Source organism: Acomys minous, assembly GCF_964271855.1.
Source record: "Acomys minous genome assembly, chromosome: 1".
Classification (NCBI taxonomy): Eukaryota; Metazoa; Chordata; class Mammalia; order Rodentia; family Muridae; genus Acomys; species Acomys minous.
The window spans coordinates 3,482,587-3,501,350 of record NC_140483.1 but is presented as its reverse complement, the minus strand read 5'-3'; the positions used below and the strand labels follow the sequence as shown (position 1 = coordinate 3,501,350).

Here is an 18,764-nt window from a genome sequence, read left to right as displayed (position 1 = left end):
GCCAGTCTGGCCCCACATGGGTACATGCCCACCACACACATGTAAGCACACACACAGACACGCACGCATGCCTATTTCTCTACATACCTGTTCAACATTGTAGCCGTGTTTCTCTTTTGCGATGGCGATGTATTCATCCACTGCAAGGGAACAATGGTATTTCGTTACTTTCATAAACTTCGATTTCTCAGAGCTAGTTTTTTTATTTTTCTTTTTTAACATGGTAAAATAATTTACTGCTCTGAGGAAAAAAAATAGCCAAAGCTGCTATGCATGAAATGCTACCGAAAGAGACATATAAACAGTATCAGTGGCTCCTTGCCTGGTTAAAATTTCATTTAACCTGATAACCCTATGATCATCTATGACATAATTATTACTAAATTAAGTGACATTGCTATAATTATTTTTGCATGCTGAACCTAATTACACTGTAAAATACTGAGATAATCCTTGATTTTCAATTATAGCCTTTACCTGAAATGCTTGGCTGTGTAAGACCCTCTCTCAAATTTATAAACAAGGATGGGGCCTACAATTCTGCAGCTGTACAGAGGAACGGCCCTCTGCCTCAACGCCCGAACGCTCTCTTCAGCGCTTCTGCTTGCTTTGCGGTGCTTTGCTTTCTATTTTCACTTATCTTCCACATGCAACTACATGAGCAGAATAAGCCAAGCGCGCAGCTTTAACGATGATGTGCTGGCTATCCCACGGCCTCGTTACCCCGCACTCTCGACATGCGGGATTCACTCTTATGTAGTGTCCACAGTCACTCCTTTGTCCTTTTAAAATTACTTATTACAACATGTATATGTAATTAGTTCTTTAAACATATTTCCAGGAAGCAGGAATTGTAAGGACTCCGTCTGACCCTGGGATGGCTACTGTCTACCTGAACCTGCCTTTCCGGCCATGCTCTGCTGCAGCGGTTTCAACTTTCGTACCTTAGGTTCCCGCTCTAAATTTATGATTAAGCCCATACAGCCTCTCATATTATTATATTTTGTTTAGAATCCACTTAAGTACACTACAGACCTAGAAAGACGCTGACTAAATGTAACAAACATTGACTACAGACATTTAGATAGTAAATTAAGAAACCCCAGTTAAGCTAAAGCGGCCTCAGTGCTGCCTGGGCGTTAGAACGTGGCAGGCAGGAGCCGTAAGACGATGCCCAGGCGCTGCTTCTAAGATGTGGGCCACATCAGACACCGATAACTTGGAGACAAAGCTCCCTGAGGGATCTAACACAACGTCGGCTGGGTTGGTCACGGCCTCAGACCTGCTCTGGACAGCCCCATGGACCACCACCACCCCCGACTCAGGCATGCTCTGGACAGCCCCACGGACCACCACCACCCCCGACTCAGGCATGCTCTGGACAGCCCCCACGGAACCCTCCACCCTCCGATGTTACCTTTCTATATTTTGTTTTCACTTTGATAAAGATGTACCATTGTACAAAACAGCGAGACTCTACGACACTCTGACGCTTGTTTCATGAGTGAAACCTCTGTATGTAACCATGAGCAAACCGGAAGAGGCAAATCTCTCTGAGGCTCTTGTTACATGCTCCTTATGGACGGCCTCCAGCGCGCAGGACCCCAGCTTAGCCGCGGGTGGAGCCTTACCTACCGCGTTACAGCTTTTACGCTATGCAGGCTCATGCCCCTTTGCAATTTTTAGCTCCCAATTGCATCGATTAGCATGATTAGATTCTATGCACAGGACAGATAGGACATGGCTATTTTCCTCAAGATTAAGTAATCATAACAAGACATAAGTTCATAAGATGCTAGGAAGAGCTTATTTTATGTCTGCTAGCATGGCTGGCCAGTGTAGCTGCTGTTGTTATTTAATAAACTTGATAGCTGCATGGAGGGATCTTAGTGTTGTTACCTGTGTGTTTCCTATATCTGATGTGCCGCAAAGGATTCGGGTCCGCTACATCACACTGAAGTCTAAAGCCACACCATGATTCAAGAAGTGCATGGTCAGGGATCCAGAAGGTCTCCGTCCAGAGATGGAGAGCACAAGGTGACCTGGTGGCTGCTGAAGTGACTCCTCTCACCTTCCCTCTTTAAAATGGGAACGAGAGTGGGCTCCCTGAGGTCTGGAGGCCGAGGAAAAGCCTGTGCAGATGTTTAAATAGTAACCCCCTCGCCTGCTTGAAGATTTAAGCAGCAAAGCCATCAGATCCTAGGTTTCTGCATTCTTCACGGGCCTGACACAAGCTGAAATGATCACATTCACCGTCTTTCAAAAGGAGAAACGTTCTAATACAGCCGAGGTTTCCATTACAAAAGAAAACACAGGTAACTCAGTTCTTAAGAGATTCTAAAAGACTAAAAGGCAAATGTAAATCACACTTTGAACAGGCTGATTCCCTGCTAATCTTAACATTCAATCTCAGAAAAAAAACTTACATTTGGCATCTGGGATACTGTGATACGGGGACCACACAAGCATCCCTCCATTGTCTTTATCTGTGTACTTGGTAGCACCTGAGGAAAAATTAATTATTTTGAATAGGATAGCTTTTTACTTATATTCCAGGTAAACACAAGCAAAATTTTATTTGTTTTAGTACAATACCTGCAAAGAAGACACAGGAAAAGAGAAAGGAAAGATTTACATGAAAGACACTAAATTGCCCACTTAGGGAAATGAAGGACTAAGGAATGTTGTAAAGCTCTTGCTACCACTTTAAAGACTTCCTGAAGGGAGCACTCCTGTCACCTGGCATAGGTGACAGTCTCATCTGACCTCCTGTGACCTCCTGTGTGCTGAAATTATTTTAAACCTAAGTGTTATGATCTAAAAAATTAAAGATGGTGAGCAGGTTATCTAAGTACCAAGAAAACCACAAGTACAAAAATACATCTAAAAGTAAAACATTTATATTGTATTGCATCTTTTTAAGAAAAAGGTGACAAAAAGAGGAACTTAAAATCTTTACAAAATACCAGAGCCAGAAGTTTTATTAAAATGTACAGTCAACAAACACAAACTTTGAGACAATCTTGTAAAATTGGTGTATAACTGTCACCTCTTTGTTTGGGATTGTTTGGGAGGTAGCACAGGAGGACTGGAGTGCAAGGTCAGCCTGGGTTACAAAGGAACGCTGTCCTCAAACAGTTTCACTGGAGTGTCAGCAGGGCGTGTGTCCGCGCAGGAGCAGAGGGGGAGGCAGAAAGACGCAGACTTTGAAGCAGGCTTGTGCAGTGAGTGTTTAGTAAAAATCTTTCAACCAAACAAGGAAGCAGACAAAATGCCAAACGGCAAGGTTAAACAAACAAACCAAAAAACAAAACAGTTTCAATATTAAGACATTTAATTTTTAGTCATGGGCCTGGCAGGTAAAAGAGAATTTACAAATGCAAAAGTCAAGTTATTTAATGGGAATGAAACAAATCTCACCTTAGCTGGCCATAAGCCTTTACTTAGAAAATCAAATGTTTCTAGTGAGTATCATAACTTCAATTATTTTTACACAATGAATTATGACAATAAGAGCATTAAAATCTTTCTTAATACAACATGACACAGCTTCCACTAAGTCTCCTGACTTGATTGCATTCCAGGACAAATAAATGCAGTTTTGCACTCTGCTCTTTAAGAACACTACTCCACCCTAGTAGACGTGTGTTGCTGAGTACAGGCCACAGACGATATATGCAATCAGAGGACAGCGTTGGTGTGAGCCCCTGGGATAGAACCCACATTTGGTGGCAAACCCCTCTCGCCACTGAGCCATCCCTCCAGCCCACGGACCTCATTCTTGGGTTAGGGAAAGTCAGATGTGTCTCATTTGACATCTCCTCTTAAACAGGTATTGTTTTTTTCTTCACTTAAAATACCAGTTATGATTCTCCTCAAAGTTTTCAACAGTGTAACTAAGGGTCCAATATGATGGAAAACAGTGTCAAAGTTGAGGCCACTCACTGCTTTTCTACTGTGGGTAAAGGTATTTATGTAAGTGGCCTAACAACAGAGCATGCTTAATGGGTCATTTCACAATGTTCTTTCCCTAACGATGGACCCCAACCTTTTCAATCACACATCACCTGTCAACTAGACCCAAGAAATGACGGCGCTCACAGGAGTTATTTTAGTGTACTGGTTACAGGCAGATATTAAAGAGTTCAAACTCCCAGTCACAGCAAGCATGCCACCTTGAAGAAACCTTCTTGTGCCTCAGTTTCCCTCATCTATAACAACTGAGATGATATGAGTTATCTACTTCAGAGCTTTTCAAAAATGAAATTGATGAGTTGAAAATGTACAAACAGAGGACAATCAACTGCTAAGACACAGAGTGTAAGGAGTAAGGTAGGATTTCTACAGCAATAGCCAAGTTCAAAGTGCAAAACCAGCCATCTGTGACCTTTAAAGACTCCCTCTGAGGCACTAAAACCAGGGGCTTTGGTGAACAAACACACTAAACTGAAAGAATTTAGATCCTGAGACTAACATGCTCTAAACACTTAAAAACTATTTATAAACTGGGTTCCGTATTGTACTATTGGTACAGTATCTTCAAATAGGGCGTAAAGACTTGCATGAATAAATTGTGTGTGGTATATGCATGTGTGTGCAAATGCATATGCCTATGTGTGTATGCATGAATCATGTGGCAAGCAGGTCAACAGAGGGTCTCTCCATGTAGCTGTAAGCGCTCTGGAACTCCCTATCACCGTGCAGACCTGGTTGGCTTCAAACTCACAAGAGATTTGCTTGCTTCTACTGGTATCAAAAGCATACACCACCACACTGACTAATTTTTTTTCTTTTTTCTTTTTTTAAAGACAAGATCTCTCGTTGAACCCAGAATTTACTACATCAGCCAGGCTGGCTGGCCAACGGGACCAGGAACTGTTCTCCCTTCCCACAGTGGTCTACAGCACTGGCTTTCTCTGTGGGTGCCAAGAATCTGAACCGAGGTGCTCATGCTTTTAAAGCCGGTGAGCACGCTGTCTACTAAGCTACCTTCCCAGCCCCATAAGGGTCAAGGGATTCGATTTTCAGATGTAAGTCTCCTGCTTTCTTTCTCAGTATAATCTGCCTGAAAACTTACCTGAGGCCTAAGCTACACTGTGGTCTTTCCTGTATCTGAGGTTTCACCGCCTCTGATCAACTGCAGTTAGAAAATACTAAAAGGTCGAAGCCAGAAATGAAGGCTGTGTGGATTTCGGCTGCACAGCAGTCTGAACAGCACCATGAACTCTGACACAGCTCCACTCGGTCCCCGCGGAGGGGCCAGCATGGGCAGTCTAGCTAGCACCCCACGGCAACTGTCTTCCCAGGCTAAACACGCACGCTTAACACTTCCAGGGCTCAGGCTTCTCACTAAAGCTCTCCTTTACTGAGGGAGCCACAGCTACTACAGGTTTAATCAGTTATGCACTAACTTAAGCCAGAGATTTAACACTCAGAACTTTATTTTCACTATAATGTGTTAGGAAAAGTCGGACAGGCAGTCAGTAACACACTTCATGTGTCTGTCAGGGAGCACGGGCCCCTGTGAAGGCCAGAGGAAGACATCAAGGACCTCTGAGTCTCCCTGCCTCATTGCCTTGAGACCATTTCTCACTGCACTGGAAGCTCGCCATTATGGCTAGACTGCCTGGCCAGGGGGCTTCTGGGAACTACTTGTCTCAGCCTCCCAAGGCTGGGGTTGCAGGCATGTGCAGTAAGGTCTGGCTTTTATGTAGATGTTGGTGACTCAGACCCAAGTGTTCTCGCCAGCAGACCAAGTGTTATTCTGCACTGAGCTATCTCCTTGGCCCACAACAGAGCACTTTTAAGACATGGGAGATTCTGTGGGGAATATGCACAAAAATGACTTCAACAACAACAAAAATAATATCCATGTATTTTATAAAATGGATATTACCACATTAATGTTTATATATAAATGATAAATTTGAAATAAAGAATATAATTTTATTTCAAAGTATTAATATTTAAACAACCAAAGATTACATTATTTATCAATTATTGAACTCAACAACAAATGAGAGATGTCAACTTTAAAATATGTAAGCCTTTGTCTCTTTGAGGTTTTTTATGGGTCTGTGAATCACTGAGTCATATATATTCTTACCTAATCTTGGAGTGTACTCAACAGTATCTCTTTTCTATGAACAAGAAACAGGGCTGGAGAAATCAGAGTTCATCTCAGGTACTAACTGCCAGAGACGCCTAAGGGCATGAGGTCACAGGCAAAGATGCTCTTCAGGGGCCAGCATAGTCAGGCAGCGACCACAAGGACTAGTGAGCACAGAAAACCTTCAGAACTAGTGAACAACTGATTTACAAGGGAATGGTAACAATCGAATCCAGTTAGTAAGCCATAAAGATGTGAGCATCGCCACTTAAGGTAAGCCTTCCTTCCCCAACGGCCAAACTTCAGGAGCTCCACAACACAGACCTCCACTCTGTCGGCCCCAGGATAATATTCAGCCATCTGTCCCGTGTTTCTGAACCCTAAGAGTGAGTCATTCACTCGTTCATGTGTGTAATTTCTACCATGACCATCATTATCTCTTCTGAAAACTCTTACTCTTTCTATGTTCTCATGAGTCTCAGCCTTACATCTAAGGCCACATCTAAGGCTACAGTGAATAATTTCCCAGCACTCAGGAGGCAGAGGCAGGTGGATCTGAGTGGGAGGCCAGCCTGGTCTACAGAGTGAGTTCTAGGACAGCTACGGTTATGTAGAGACTTTGTCTTGAAAAAACCAAACAAAAGGTGGTGGTGGGGGAGTTATGAAGGAAAAAAAGGAGGGCTTACAACTTCTCACTTTCTATCCTTAGCTAGAAAATTTCCCTTTTCTTCTATTAGCTTTTCCAAAGCAATGCTTGAAATTTTATCTAATTATACTGTTACCATGAAATACAACCTTCGAAAAATAGTACAATACTTAGAACAAAACAGCAAGAGGCACAAGAAGCACAGTGTTTCCTTGAGAAAAACACCTTAGTGACGCACACAAATGGTAAGTGCTTCTAACTGTATCCTCGGTTTACATTGTTAAACAAAGTCAATAAATTTAAGTAACGTGAGGTTTATCCTTAGCCCGCTAATTTAAAAACAGTAACACTTTAGTGGAGTCTGTCATTTTTCACAAATGTTTTATGTACATGGAACAAGCAAAGCAAGATCCATTAGGTCAGTTAGTCTGAACAGTGACAGGCGAGACCACCTAAACAGACCAACTGTCCTTCCTAGCTGGAAATTCGATGCACAAATTCTATCTAAAAACAACAAACGCTTCGGCACTGAAGCATATGAAGCTCACCACTGCACTTAAGCTAGGAGACGACATTGACTGAGCTGCTCCCAGTGGGGCAGAAAAAGAGGTATGTTTTTGACATAACTCAGGTGCTGAGTTCCATCTGGAAATGACTTCACCAATATTTTTTTAAAAATTGAGTACCAATGAAAGCTCCAAATCGTTCTCCATAATTATGAAATCTAATCTTTACTGAGTAACTGCCATATGCCTAGTCATTTAATCCTGGCAAGAATTCCTCGCAAGGGCTTTTTACAGCTAGGAAAACTGAAGCCCAGGCAAGGCCAGTGGCCTGCTCAGAGCACAAAACAACAGTTGAGAATTAAATCTAGCCTATCCTTAAAGTGAAGATGACTTCTATCCAATGTCAAACTAAGCCCTGAAGCCTAACTGTCGCAATGTGGAAGAACCCACCGACTAGCTAGCTATGCCAACAAGAAAAATAATTTCCACAAACGTTTAATACTATTGAAGGCCCACCGCGGAGCACACCATAGTCTTCCAACAGGATGGCCAAACAGCTGTGTCACTTGGAAGGGGACCCCAATCAGGTGAGCACGCTGTCCTGTTCATGCTTTTAACTATTACCCTTCTCCCTCTAAAAGGGGGGGGGGGGGAGAGCGCTACTATCTAGTTGGTAAAGATCATATATTGTATTATTTTAACAGGGAGAAGGACGGAAGGCCTCTAGAATACCCTAACAACTAAACAGACACTGTTTTCCTTGTGAAATTACAAGTAAGCTCTGTGCATAGCTAACTACAACTCAAGTGTCTGACTCCAGCAAAGCTGTTAAGAACAGGCTCTGTATAAAAACTGACTGCAGGAAAAGTAGGAGGGTGGTTCAGGCAGGGCAGAGCCCACCCAGTGGCGAGTCTGGCTGGGTGGAAGCAGCCAAGCACTCCAGGCCCAGAGGCTCCAGCAAGGGCGCCTCCATATGCGGAACTCTCGCCCAATCCCCGAGCAGCCTCACATCCCGTGACAGCCGGGGAGCCTGTTTGGAGAAAAGTAGAGAGGGAGCCCGCAAGCTGCGCTGGCGGAGGGCGCTGGAACCTGGCTGTTCCGGAGAAAATGTCTCCTTGGCAGCCACGGCCGCTGTCCTGTGGTCTGGCTCCCCTGGGCCGGGTCGGCGAGTGGGGGGAAGGGGGCTCGGTGTCGACCACGGGCGTTTCCCCGCCCAGGTCCACACCGCCACGGCAGAAAGAAAAATCAAGATCCCGCGTGTGTGCGCCGGGGTCGCAGGGCTCGCCCTTTGCCGGGGCGGATGACAGCAACCCGCTGCCGAGCATGGCCCCGCGGAGCGCGGCGGAGCTCCGGGTTCCCAGGGCGGGTCGGTACGGCATCTGACCTGGGGTAGGTTAATGCACACACAGACCGTAAGCCCTCTCCTGCAGCCCTCGGCTCTGCAGCCCCCGCGCCCCAGGCCTCGGACCCACGACCTCGGTGCGATGCCAGCAGCGTGCAAGTGCCGCGGGAGGAAACCATGTTCACCTTGCCATGCACGCATCTACCCCCACGCCCTGTGTCACTGCCCAGCCGAGCCAGCCAGCCTCCCCACCCGCGATGCCCTGCCCTAACCGGCCCTCTCCCGGTACTCCCCACACTCGCACCCGTAACTCTTCACACCCGGACGCCGGCCACCCCAGAGCAAGCCCCGGAGAGAGAGAGAGAGAGAGAGAGAGAGAGAGAGAGAGAGAGAGAGAGAGAGAGAGAGAGAGAGAGAGAGAGAGAGAGACGGGGTTTTCCTGTGAGCAAATATATCTACCTGGATCGAATTCAGGGATCCGAGCTTGGTATTCAGCTCCGACTCTCATCCCAACATCTGCAAAGCAATGCCAAGAAATATGGTAAAATGATAATAAATAAGGAGAGGAGCGGGGAAAGGCAAGGCAGAGGCTCTCCAGCCGCGGGAGCGCGGGCGAGGCCGCGGCCGGGTGGGGGCGGGGAGGCGCGGGTCGCGGGCTGCGGCGGCACCGGGAGTTCCGGCGGCCACGGCTCGGCTCCGAGGGGAGGAGGGCGCGGGGAGGGGGCCGGGCGGGCGGGGCGGGGAGCGCGGCGAGGTACCCCCGTGCTCGTCGTCGCTGCTGCAGCCGCTCTCGGGCTCCGAGAAGTGCAGCCCGCCGTTGGCCGAGGAGCCGCCGCCGCCGCCGCCCGCAGGGCTCTTGGCGCCGCCGTTGGCCGATCGGTTCTTCCCCAGTAACTCGGGCCCTTTCTCCATCATGCCGGGCATGGTAGAGGAGGGGGAGAGGTGGCGTCAGGGAAGGGGGAGACGGCTGACGGGCGCGGGCGGGAGCGCGGAGGAGGAGGGGGGGGGAGGTGTTAATATGGAGCCGCCATCACCGCCCCGGTCGGCCCGTAGCGCAGTCGCCCCACAACAACCCGCCCCGGCCCCGCCTCTCTCCCCTCCCCCGCCGCCGCCGCCGCCGCCCCGCGCCACCCGGCCGAGCGCCCCTCGCGGCCGCGCGCTCCTCTTTGGGCGGCCGGGATCACTCCGCCCTTCGGGAGATTCCGGCCGCGGAGCGGAGAGAAGAGGGCCGGGAACCCCGTGCGTCCTCGGCCGGCCGACCCGGCGTTCCCGAGCGCGCGGCAGCTCGCGGCCCAGGCGAGGCCGGGGCTCCGGCCTGGCTGCCGGGCGTGCGGCACGGAGGACAGGGAGCCAGACTCCCTCGGTCCGGTGCGAGCCGAAGGAGCGTGGTGGCCAGGAGCCGCTCGTCACCGGATGGCGGCCCCAGACTGGAGCTGCCCCGGTGGCGAGCGGCCGGGTATGGCAGCGCCGGACAGGCAGAGAGAGGGCCAGGGTATGGTGGCCTTAGACAGGTGAGGCCGGACGGAGGATGGCGGCCTCAGACCGCCGGGTGCTCCGGTGAGCTGGGGTCCAGTGGCATGGGGTGGGGTCGGGTGGGGTAGGGTAGGGTGGAAGGTGGAGATGGCGGCCCCTGACAGCAGCTTCTCCGGTGAGGTACGTCCTGGGGTGGCAACATCAGGTTGGATGTGGGACCTGTTCACTCCCTCCCGCCTCGTAGTGGCCTTGCACGGGGTTCCTGGGATCCGAGCCCCACAGTGGTGGAAGGAGACCCAGCCCTAAGGACCTGGCAAGGCAGCTCACCTCTGCACTCGCATCCGAGAGGGACTAATGGCGCAGTCTTTCCACCTGGGTCTTTCTCTTTTGCTGTCTAAGGAATGAATGCTGAGAGTGGGGAAATAAAAGGACAGAACCCTGCCCTCCCCAGCGAGCGCCTTCTGGGTCGTCTGTGGCGGAGGTGGTGGCTTGGAGTCCTGCGGGGAGGTGAGGCTGCTGCCTTCCGTTGGGTTCCATCCGTTGGCTGGGTAGTAGTACTCCGCCGAACTCCATTCCCTCACCAGATTTAAGGATATCTGTTTTATGACATGCTGTCTGGCCTAGCAGTGCTATTTTTTGTTAGCCTTTCTGTCTCAGGAGGAAGAGGGAGGCCTTTACATGCAGGTGTGTGTCCTGCAGAATTTGGTAGCAACAGTTAAAAAAAAACCATCTTGACGGTTGAAACGATTGTTGAATTGTGTTACTGAGTTGCAGCGCCGCACCCAGGGAGGTGAGGGTCCTTCTCCACGTGTAACTTAGACCCTGTTGCAGCCCCTCATTCCACTCTTTTCTTTAGGATCCAACCGCTTGAGCCAGGGATGGTGGCCCAGGCACCCGTCAGTCCCAGCACTTGGGAGGCCGAGGCAGGCAGACCTCAGAGCTCAAGTCCAACCTGGTCTACAGAGTGAGGTCAAGGACAGCCAAGGCTACGCAGAGAAACCCTATCTCAAAAGAGAAAAACAAAAACAAACAAACAAAAAAGGGAGGGGGTGGGGAGGGGGGAGGGGAAAACGACAGAAATGGGTTGAGTTAAGATTCAAATAATTAAATGGACACATAAGACTTTGATGGAGAAAATCAACCGTTCCCATTACCAGAACCAGAATCTACACTTGGGCAAAATACTTCCGCTTTAGACAGGTGACCTGCCTTGTGTGTGTGTGTGTGTGTGTGTGTGTGTGTGTGTGTGTTTGAGATAGGATTCCTCTGTAGCCCTGGCTATCCTGGACTCTCTTTGTAGACCAGGCTGGCCTCGAACTCACAGCGGTCCACCTGCCTCTGCCTCCCGTGTGCCAGCACGCCCGGCCAATTTCTTAGAGACATCCCCGAAGAATATTTTAATTCTATGATTTATATTTTCTGCAAAGGGAAATGTTACGGACAAACGAAGTGAACAACAATAGCTTTGGCTGTTACCTTTTCATTGTGAATTGCACATTGATATTTTGTTTTTTTATATTTCAGCTTCTAATGAAGGTGACTCATCTCAGTCCGGTAACATCAGCTCCTTTGATCTGGGAACACAAAAGCTAGACCCCATGTAGAGGAAATCCAAGAAAAACCAAAAAACCAGAAAGACCCACTGAGGCCTCTTAACAGGCTGGCTTCCCAACACCCTAACCCTAAACACTGCCATGCACTTTTTTGTAGAAAGGAATCGGAATATAGATTAAAGATAAAAAACTGTGAAGATTCAAGGATCTTTGTGACAGTTTTGGTTAGTAAAGCCTTGGGAGTAAAACGGTTCTGCTGGAATGTAGGAAGGGACAGAGCAGAGACAGCCACAGTCGCCCTTGGGGAAGGAACTGGGGTGAAAGTGTGTAAGTATTTAAGGAACCGAGGTGAAAGTGTGTAAGTATTTAAGGAACCCGGGGTGAAAGTGTGTAAGTATTTAAGGAACCGAGGTGAAAGTGTGTAAGTATTTAAGGAACCCGGGGTGAAAGTGTGTAAGTATTTAAGGAACCGAGGTGAAAGTGTGTAAGTATTTAAGGAACCCGGGGTGAAAGTGTGTAAGTATTTAAGGAACCGAGGTGAAAGTGTGTAAGTATTTAAGGGACCCGGGGTGAAAGTGTGTAAGTATTTAAGGAACCCGGGGTGAAAGTGTGTAAGTATTTAAGGAACCCGGGGTGAAAGTGTGTAAGTATTTAAGGAACCGAGGTGAAAGTGTGTAAGTATTTAAGGAACCGAGGTGAAAGTGTGTAAGTATTTAAGGAACCCGGGGTGAAAGTGTGTAAGTATTTAAGGAACCGAGGTGAAAGTGTGTAAGTATTTAAGGAACCGAGGTGAAAGTGTGTAAGTATTTAAGGAACCGAGGTGAAAGTGTGTAAGTATTTAAGGGACCCGGGGTGAAAGTGTGTAAGTATTTAAGGAACCCGGGGTGAAAGTGTGTAAGTATTTAAGGAACCCGGGGTGAAAGTGTGTAAGTATTTAAGGAACCGAGGTGAAAGTGTGTAAGTATTTAAGGAACCGAGGTGAAAGTGTGTAAGTATTTAAGGAACCCGGGGTGAAAGTGTGTAAGTATTTAAGGAACCGAGGTGAAAGTGTGTAAGTATTTAAGGAACCCGGGGTGAAAGTGTGTAAGTATTTAAGGAACCCGGGGTGAAAGTGTGTAAGTATTTAAGGAACCGAGGTGAAAGTGTGTAAGTATTTAAGGAAAGCAAATTCCTGTTTTGCTTCTCAAGGAAAGGAAAACTTCTTAAGCAGAAGGATGAAAATAATGGACCTTAAAATGGTTTCTTGACAGGTAGTGAGGACATTAGAGAAGAGAAGCCCTAGGGAGGAAGTCTGGAGAATGCCGACTTCTCAGTGGTTAGGAGGCGGAACCCTGGGCAGAGAGAGAGTTTTAAGGGTTAATAGCCCCCCACACCTCCATACCCCCACACCCCCCACTCCACACACACCCCATGGTCTGATGGCTGTTTTAACATTTTCTCAGAGTTACCAAGACTAGAGATCAGGTGAAGACTGGGGACTAGCTGAGCTGTAGGTGCTTACCTATGAGTGCCCGGGCTTGTTCTTGCTGTGTCCGATCCAGAAACAAGGATTAGGGAGGCCTTTGCTTCAAATAAGACAACATTGAGAAGGCCAAGGGATTAAGAGCCACTATCTTTTGGGATGACTTGTCATGTAATATCTAGAAACAAGTCTTACGACAGACAGCCAAGAACTCCGTACTGAAAGTAATGCCGTTGAGAAAGGGGAGACCAACCGAGTTCATACGCAGTGATCAGATTTCCTCCCGATTGGGATCTGTAGATTTAGTCTAATCTTAGGTTGTGTGTATAAAGTGACAAGCTGATTCTAGGGAAAAATGTAAAGGTTAAGGATGGCCAAGAAAATGTACAGGCTCAGGTACGGTTCTCAGACTGTGGGTTGTGACCCCTTTGGGTGCTGAACAGCTCCTTCACGGGCATCTCCTAAGACCACCACAAAATACAGATACTTAAATTACAACTCTTAACAGTAGCAAAATTACAGTTAGGAAGTAGCACAAAGAAATAATTTTATGGCTGAGGTTACCACAACATAAGGAGCTGTAGTAGATGGTCATAGCCTTAGGAAGGCTGAGGACCACTGAGCTTCCTGAGTCTTAATGAGCATCCTGTAGAATGGACCGTTCCAACTCAGGACACTGAGCCCGCTCTTCAGAAGGAACCGAGGAGATGGCACTTTGAATCTGTACAGTGTTCTGCTCTCCAATAGAAGTATCTTGTGTGATAACACCAAGAAAGAGTTTCCCTGGAGATCTCATTGGTATGTATTAAGGTTTTGTTTCTAATGAGCTGCTTCCAGCTGTGACATCAGAGCCCATGCAGACACACCACCACCACCCATGTCCCCACATACAGGACTCTTCAGCCGTGTCTTGACTTTATTCCATTAATTTTGATTATCAGAAAAATGTTATTTTGTTTCAACCCAGGCCAAATTTGTGGCTCTCAGAACTTGGAATGTATGCCCCAGCCTTCTTTCCCCTTCTCTCAGCAGTTACAGTTCTTAAAAAAAAAAAAATGCTTATTTGCCTTAAGGGAGTCAAAGCCTGGTCTCAGGCCCTTAAAGCTTTGATATTGTCATCAGAAACTGCTCATAGCAAGGCTGCTCAGCTCTTGCTGGGTGTAGCAGGCCCAAAGACATGGACTGTTCAGCGCCTGTTCAGGAACTCTGACTCAGCCTTTACCCCTCTCACTGTCACTTAGCTGTAGGTCACTCAGCCACTGTGATTACCCAGAGGACAGTTCTCCAGAACGAGGTGTTAAAAAGCAAACAAACAAAAATAAGGAGGGTAATATGTGACGTTATTGATATAGTTATTAGAAATGATGGCATCTGAGCCATGAGTTCATTTTGAAAGTTAATTAATTAATTAATTTACTTACTTATTATGTACAGTGTTCTGCCTGCATGGCAGAAGAGGGCATCAGTGAGCCACCATGTGGTTCTGGGAATTGAACTCAGGACCTCTGGCTCTTAACCTCTGAGCCATCTCTCCAGCCCTCAAAATTCAGTTTTTAATTGTAAGATACTGAAAGCCTCTTTGGAGCAACCCACGTTTTATATATCAACAGATACAAATGTGTTAGGTTGTGGAATGGAGAGATAGCTCAGGTTAAGAGCACTGGACACTCTGCCAGAGGATCCAGGTTCAATTTTGAGCACCCACATGGCAGCTCACAGCCACTTGTAACTCCAGGTCCAGAGGATCTAATGCCCTCTTCTGGCCTCCGAAGGCACTACATGCAGGTGATGCACAGATGTATATGCAGGCAAAACACCCATACACATACTTTTTTTTTTTTTGAAATAATTAAGGTAAACTAAGTTATAGGGGAGAATTGCTACTTTTGCCCCCAATATTAAATGTTACATACTCTTTCGAATTCCTAAGGGAGATGGAGTATGAATGTAGTTACCAGTGAAGAAAACAGGCCTGAATACTGTTTATAAAGAACTTGACACTAAGTTTCAAGTGAGACATCTTCCTGAAATGGCCTGAAGCGATGTAAAGTCAGAGTGCGTTGACATCCTCCCTCTCGCCTCCTTTCAGTGTTTTGTGTGGCCGCAGCTACTGGCTAACTGTGTGTCACCCTGACACTAGCTAGAGTCATCGGAGAGGAGGAGCCTCAGCTGAGGAAACGCCCCCATGAGATCCAGCTGTGAGGCGTCTTCTCAGTTATTGATGCAGATGGCCCAGCCTGTTGTGGGTGGTGCCATCCCCGGGCTGCTGGTCCTGGGTTCTCATGGCTGAGCAAGCCATGAGAAGCAAGCAAGTAGGCAGTTCTCCTCCATGGCCTCTGCCTCAGCTCCTGCCTCCAGGTTCCTGCTCTTCTTGAGTTCCTGTCCTGACTTCCTTCAGAAGTGCTCAGCGATGTGGAAGTGTAAGCTGAATTAAACCCTTTCCTCCCCAGTTTGCTTTTGGTCATGATGTTTTGTCGAGGCATAAACACCCTAAGATGCTGCAATGTCCACCACTGTGAGCAGCCTTCTCGGTAACTTCATCTTCACGAAACAGGAAGGAATGAGGGAGAACCACAGAGCTTTAACCAATAGCTTTCAAATCGTTGTAACTCATTATAGTACATGTTGCCAACCCAGGACAAGGGTCACCAATGAAGATGCAGAACAGCTCAGGAGAACTGCACAATATGCATTTATTTCCACCAAATTGTTGGGAGTTGGTTGGGGCCAAGTTGACCTGTAGTGGACTCAGTATGTTGGCCTTCACAGGGCTGGCCCATGGCCCTGAGGGTGGTCAGTGATTGGCCTGCACACCTAGTTGGGTGGTTTAGCATGCGTGGTTTTCCTCATGTATCACTCATCGTATTGATGCCTCTAGGCCAGCCTGCACCCACTTTTTTTATATTGCCACATCAGTCTTCTGATCTCCCGCTATAATGGCCCATTAAGCTCTGCTAGGGCTTCTGTGGCTAACAGCTCCAAGATCTTTCATGTCCTCCCAAAGACACATTCCCAAGGGTCATGAAGCTCACTGGGTTTCTCATGGGAGTGTAGCCCCACGTCTCAGTGCCATTCTCTGTGTTAGTTACTCTCCCCACTGCTGTGGGAAGAGTGTGTTCCAGCTCAGAGCTAGAGGGTGCAGCCATGATGGTGGCATGTTATATTTCTCTTGCTTTGATAAAACACTGTTGCCAAAGGCAAGTTGAGGAGAGTCTGTGTCAGCTTACAGTTCCACTGGGAATAGAGTCATTCTAGGGCTAGGGGCAGCAAGTGGCAAGCGTGGAGGAAGCTGAGAGGTCACATCGTTAACTACGTACAAAGCAGGAAGTGAACTGAAAGTGGGGTAAGGCTTTAATGCTCAGAGCCTGCCTCCAGTGACACACTTCCTCATGAAGGCACCACCTCCCATAACTGCAGCAAGTGGTGCCACCACCACCAACCAGGGACCAAGTGTTCAAATACCAGGACCTTGTGGGACACATTTCTCATCCAAACCACCATAGTCCGCTCTCTGGCCCCCATAGGCTCATGGCCACATCATAATATGTCTTTCGTCCCACTTCAAAAGCTCCCATAACTGGCAATGAGTGGTGGTGACAGGAGAGTGAGGCAGCTGGTCACGTGAACTGTTTTTCTGATGACTTTCATTCTGGGATCTCAGCCCACAGGATGATGCGGCTCCCCACCAACCACCGCAGCAGGAATCTCTCGAATATGTGGGACAAAAGGGTAGTTTAAAAATGGTTATCAGTTCACAAACTTTGTGAGGAAGAAAAGTGTGACAGAGCGAGCAAGATTGAAAAATGAAGGGCGCCAGGTCATGGCCACTGAATTGATCTTGAAAAGCAGGCTATCTGATTGATCCCTGCGACCAGGCAAAGCTGAAGAGATGTCTCCAAGTAAGTTTACAGTCAGGGTCCTCCTGATGACACCCCCCTTGTCAGTGATGAATGACAGAAGGCCATTAACTGAGAAAAGAGGGTGGGTCAGGATTAGAGCAGAATTTTGAGAGGGGCATATAGTTATAGAAAGTGCCATACCTTATGGCGGTGGTTTGAATAAAAATGTCCCCCATAGGCCCATAGGGAGTGACGCTGTTAGGAGGTGTGGCCTTGTTGGAGGAGGCATGTCACTAGGGGTCAAGCTTTGAAGTCTCAGGTGCTCAAGCCGCCCAGTTGGCATTCTCTGCCTGCTGATCCAGATGCAGAGCTCAGCTCCTTCTCCAGCACCATGTCTGCCTGCATCCTGCCATGATAATAGTGGACTAAAACTCTGGACTGTAAGCCAGCCCCAATTAAATGTTTTTCTTTATAATAGTTTCTGTGGTTATGCAGTTTCTTCACAGCAATAAAACCCCAACCAAGACACTCTCCTTTGTTCCTTAGGAACATCTGAAATAAACTAACCTTATTTTAAAAATTTTAAACTATTTTACTTATTTTTATGTGTATGGCTACACTCTGGTGTGTGTGTGTGTGTGTGTGTATGTGTGTGTGTGTGTGTGTGTGCGCGCGCGCGCGCATGCGCGTGCCAGTGCCCTAGGAAGCCAGAAGAAGGTGTCAGATTCCTTGGAACTGGAGCTATAGAACGTTGGAAGTCACCATGTGGTGCTAGGAATCGAACCTGGGTCCTCTGGAAAAGCAGCCAGTATTCTTAGCTGCTGAGCCGTCTCTCCAGTCTTTACCTAAAATTCTCATGTGCTAGGTTTTATTGCTATGACAAAATGTCCGAGCAGATTAAGCTTTAAGGAAGAACGCTTCGTTTTTGTTTATAGTTTCTGAGGTCCCGTTTCCTGGGTAGTTGATTTGCTATTTTTGGACCTGTGGCAGGGCAGAACATTACAGAGGGAGTGTGTGACAGAGGAACCTGCTCCCTTTATCATGGTTGTGGGGAAAAGAGAGCAGGAAAGAGCCGGGGATGCTAGTATGTCCTTCAGTGTGTGCCCTCTCCGGGGACCCCCTTCTCCTTTCTAGGCCCCACCTCCTACAGGCTCCATGTCCTCCCCATCCTGCCACAGTCTGGCAAACCTTTACACATGGGCCTTTGAGGGACACTCAGGTCCAAGCTGTCACATCCAATAAGGTTGTAATACTTTATTCTATTTATTTTGTTTATTTTAAAGTATCTTTCTTACTTAGTGTAAAATTTTCCTTTACACTCAATGCACTTAAAAATAATTTATTTCTCCAAATATTGGGCCATAAAAATTACCAAATAGAAAAGTGGTGGAAATTACACAGTGAGGATTTATCTATCCATCACTTGGATTCTACAATTTATTTTAAATTTAGGTCAATTTCAATTTGGAGTCCAGTTAGGGAACAGAGTGATTATAATTTTGTTTTCTAAAATCAGCAAATACTTATGAGAACCCTGAGAAAAGGGTTATTTCTAATTGTTTTCATCAAACCGTACTTCCCAAAGCAACAGACCAACAATGTGTGTATATGTCAGGAACTGCCTTTGAGAGGCTGGAAAGCGCCTCTGTCTTCAAGCTTGCTTCTCAGGTAACTTGATGATGTCACGCCCATGGGCTGGGAAGGCCTGAGGACCACCAGAGCTAAATGGTGGTGTTACTCTCTGGCAAACCTGAAGCAGGAAGAGCAGTGCCGGGGGTTGAGTGGAGGCTTTTACACACGAAACACCCGCTCTTACTGGGTGGAAGGTCGGCTG

At 47.4% G+C, this 18,764-nt stretch overlaps 1 protein-coding gene and 2 long non-coding RNA genes across 9 annotated transcripts in view; 2 read left to right on the top strand and 1 right to left on the bottom strand.

Moving 5' to 3' along the window:
* The window catches only part of RCOR3 (REST corepressor 3), a 41,358-nt gene extending 30,841 nt beyond the window's left edge, over positions 1-10,517 (bottom strand). For 5 of the 6 annotated variants that reach the window (XM_084790066.1, XM_084790068.1, XM_084790070.1 and 2 more), the window contains exons 1-4: positions 9,362-9,582; positions 9,063-9,119; positions 2,427-2,504; positions 88-140 (exon numbers count right to left, since the gene is read on the bottom strand). In XM_084790066.1, the coding sequence (XP_084646192.1) occupies positions 88-140; positions 2,427-2,504; positions 9,063-9,119; positions 9,362-9,527 (354 nt within the window). In that variant the 5' untranslated portion in view covers positions 9,528-9,582. Of the gene's footprint in view, positions 1-87; positions 141-2,426; positions 2,505-9,062; positions 9,120-9,361; positions 9,583-10,403 lie in introns of those variants that run through there. The other variant, XM_084790067.1, reaches the window with a different exon arrangement.
* On the top strand, positions 9,023-11,833 carry LOC311602481. Its single transcript, XR_014780767.1, has 2 exons — positions 9,023-9,144; positions 11,601-11,833. It is a non-coding gene; the product is annotated as an uncharacterized lncRNA (long non-coding RNA).
* A 691-nt stretch (positions 11,834-12,524) lies between these two features.
* LOC311604828 lies at positions 12,525-17,492 on the top strand. Of its 2 annotated transcripts, XR_014781697.1 has the most exons (3): positions 12,537-12,576; positions 12,608-16,990; positions 17,169-17,492. It is a non-coding gene; the product is annotated as an uncharacterized lncRNA (long non-coding RNA). The 2 variants fall into 2 exon arrangements; XR_014781698.1 differs by lacking the exon at positions 17,169-17,492 and having other exon boundaries at positions 12,525-12,576; positions 12,608-15,540.
* The last annotated feature ends 1,272 nt before the right edge of the window (positions 17,493-18,764 follow it).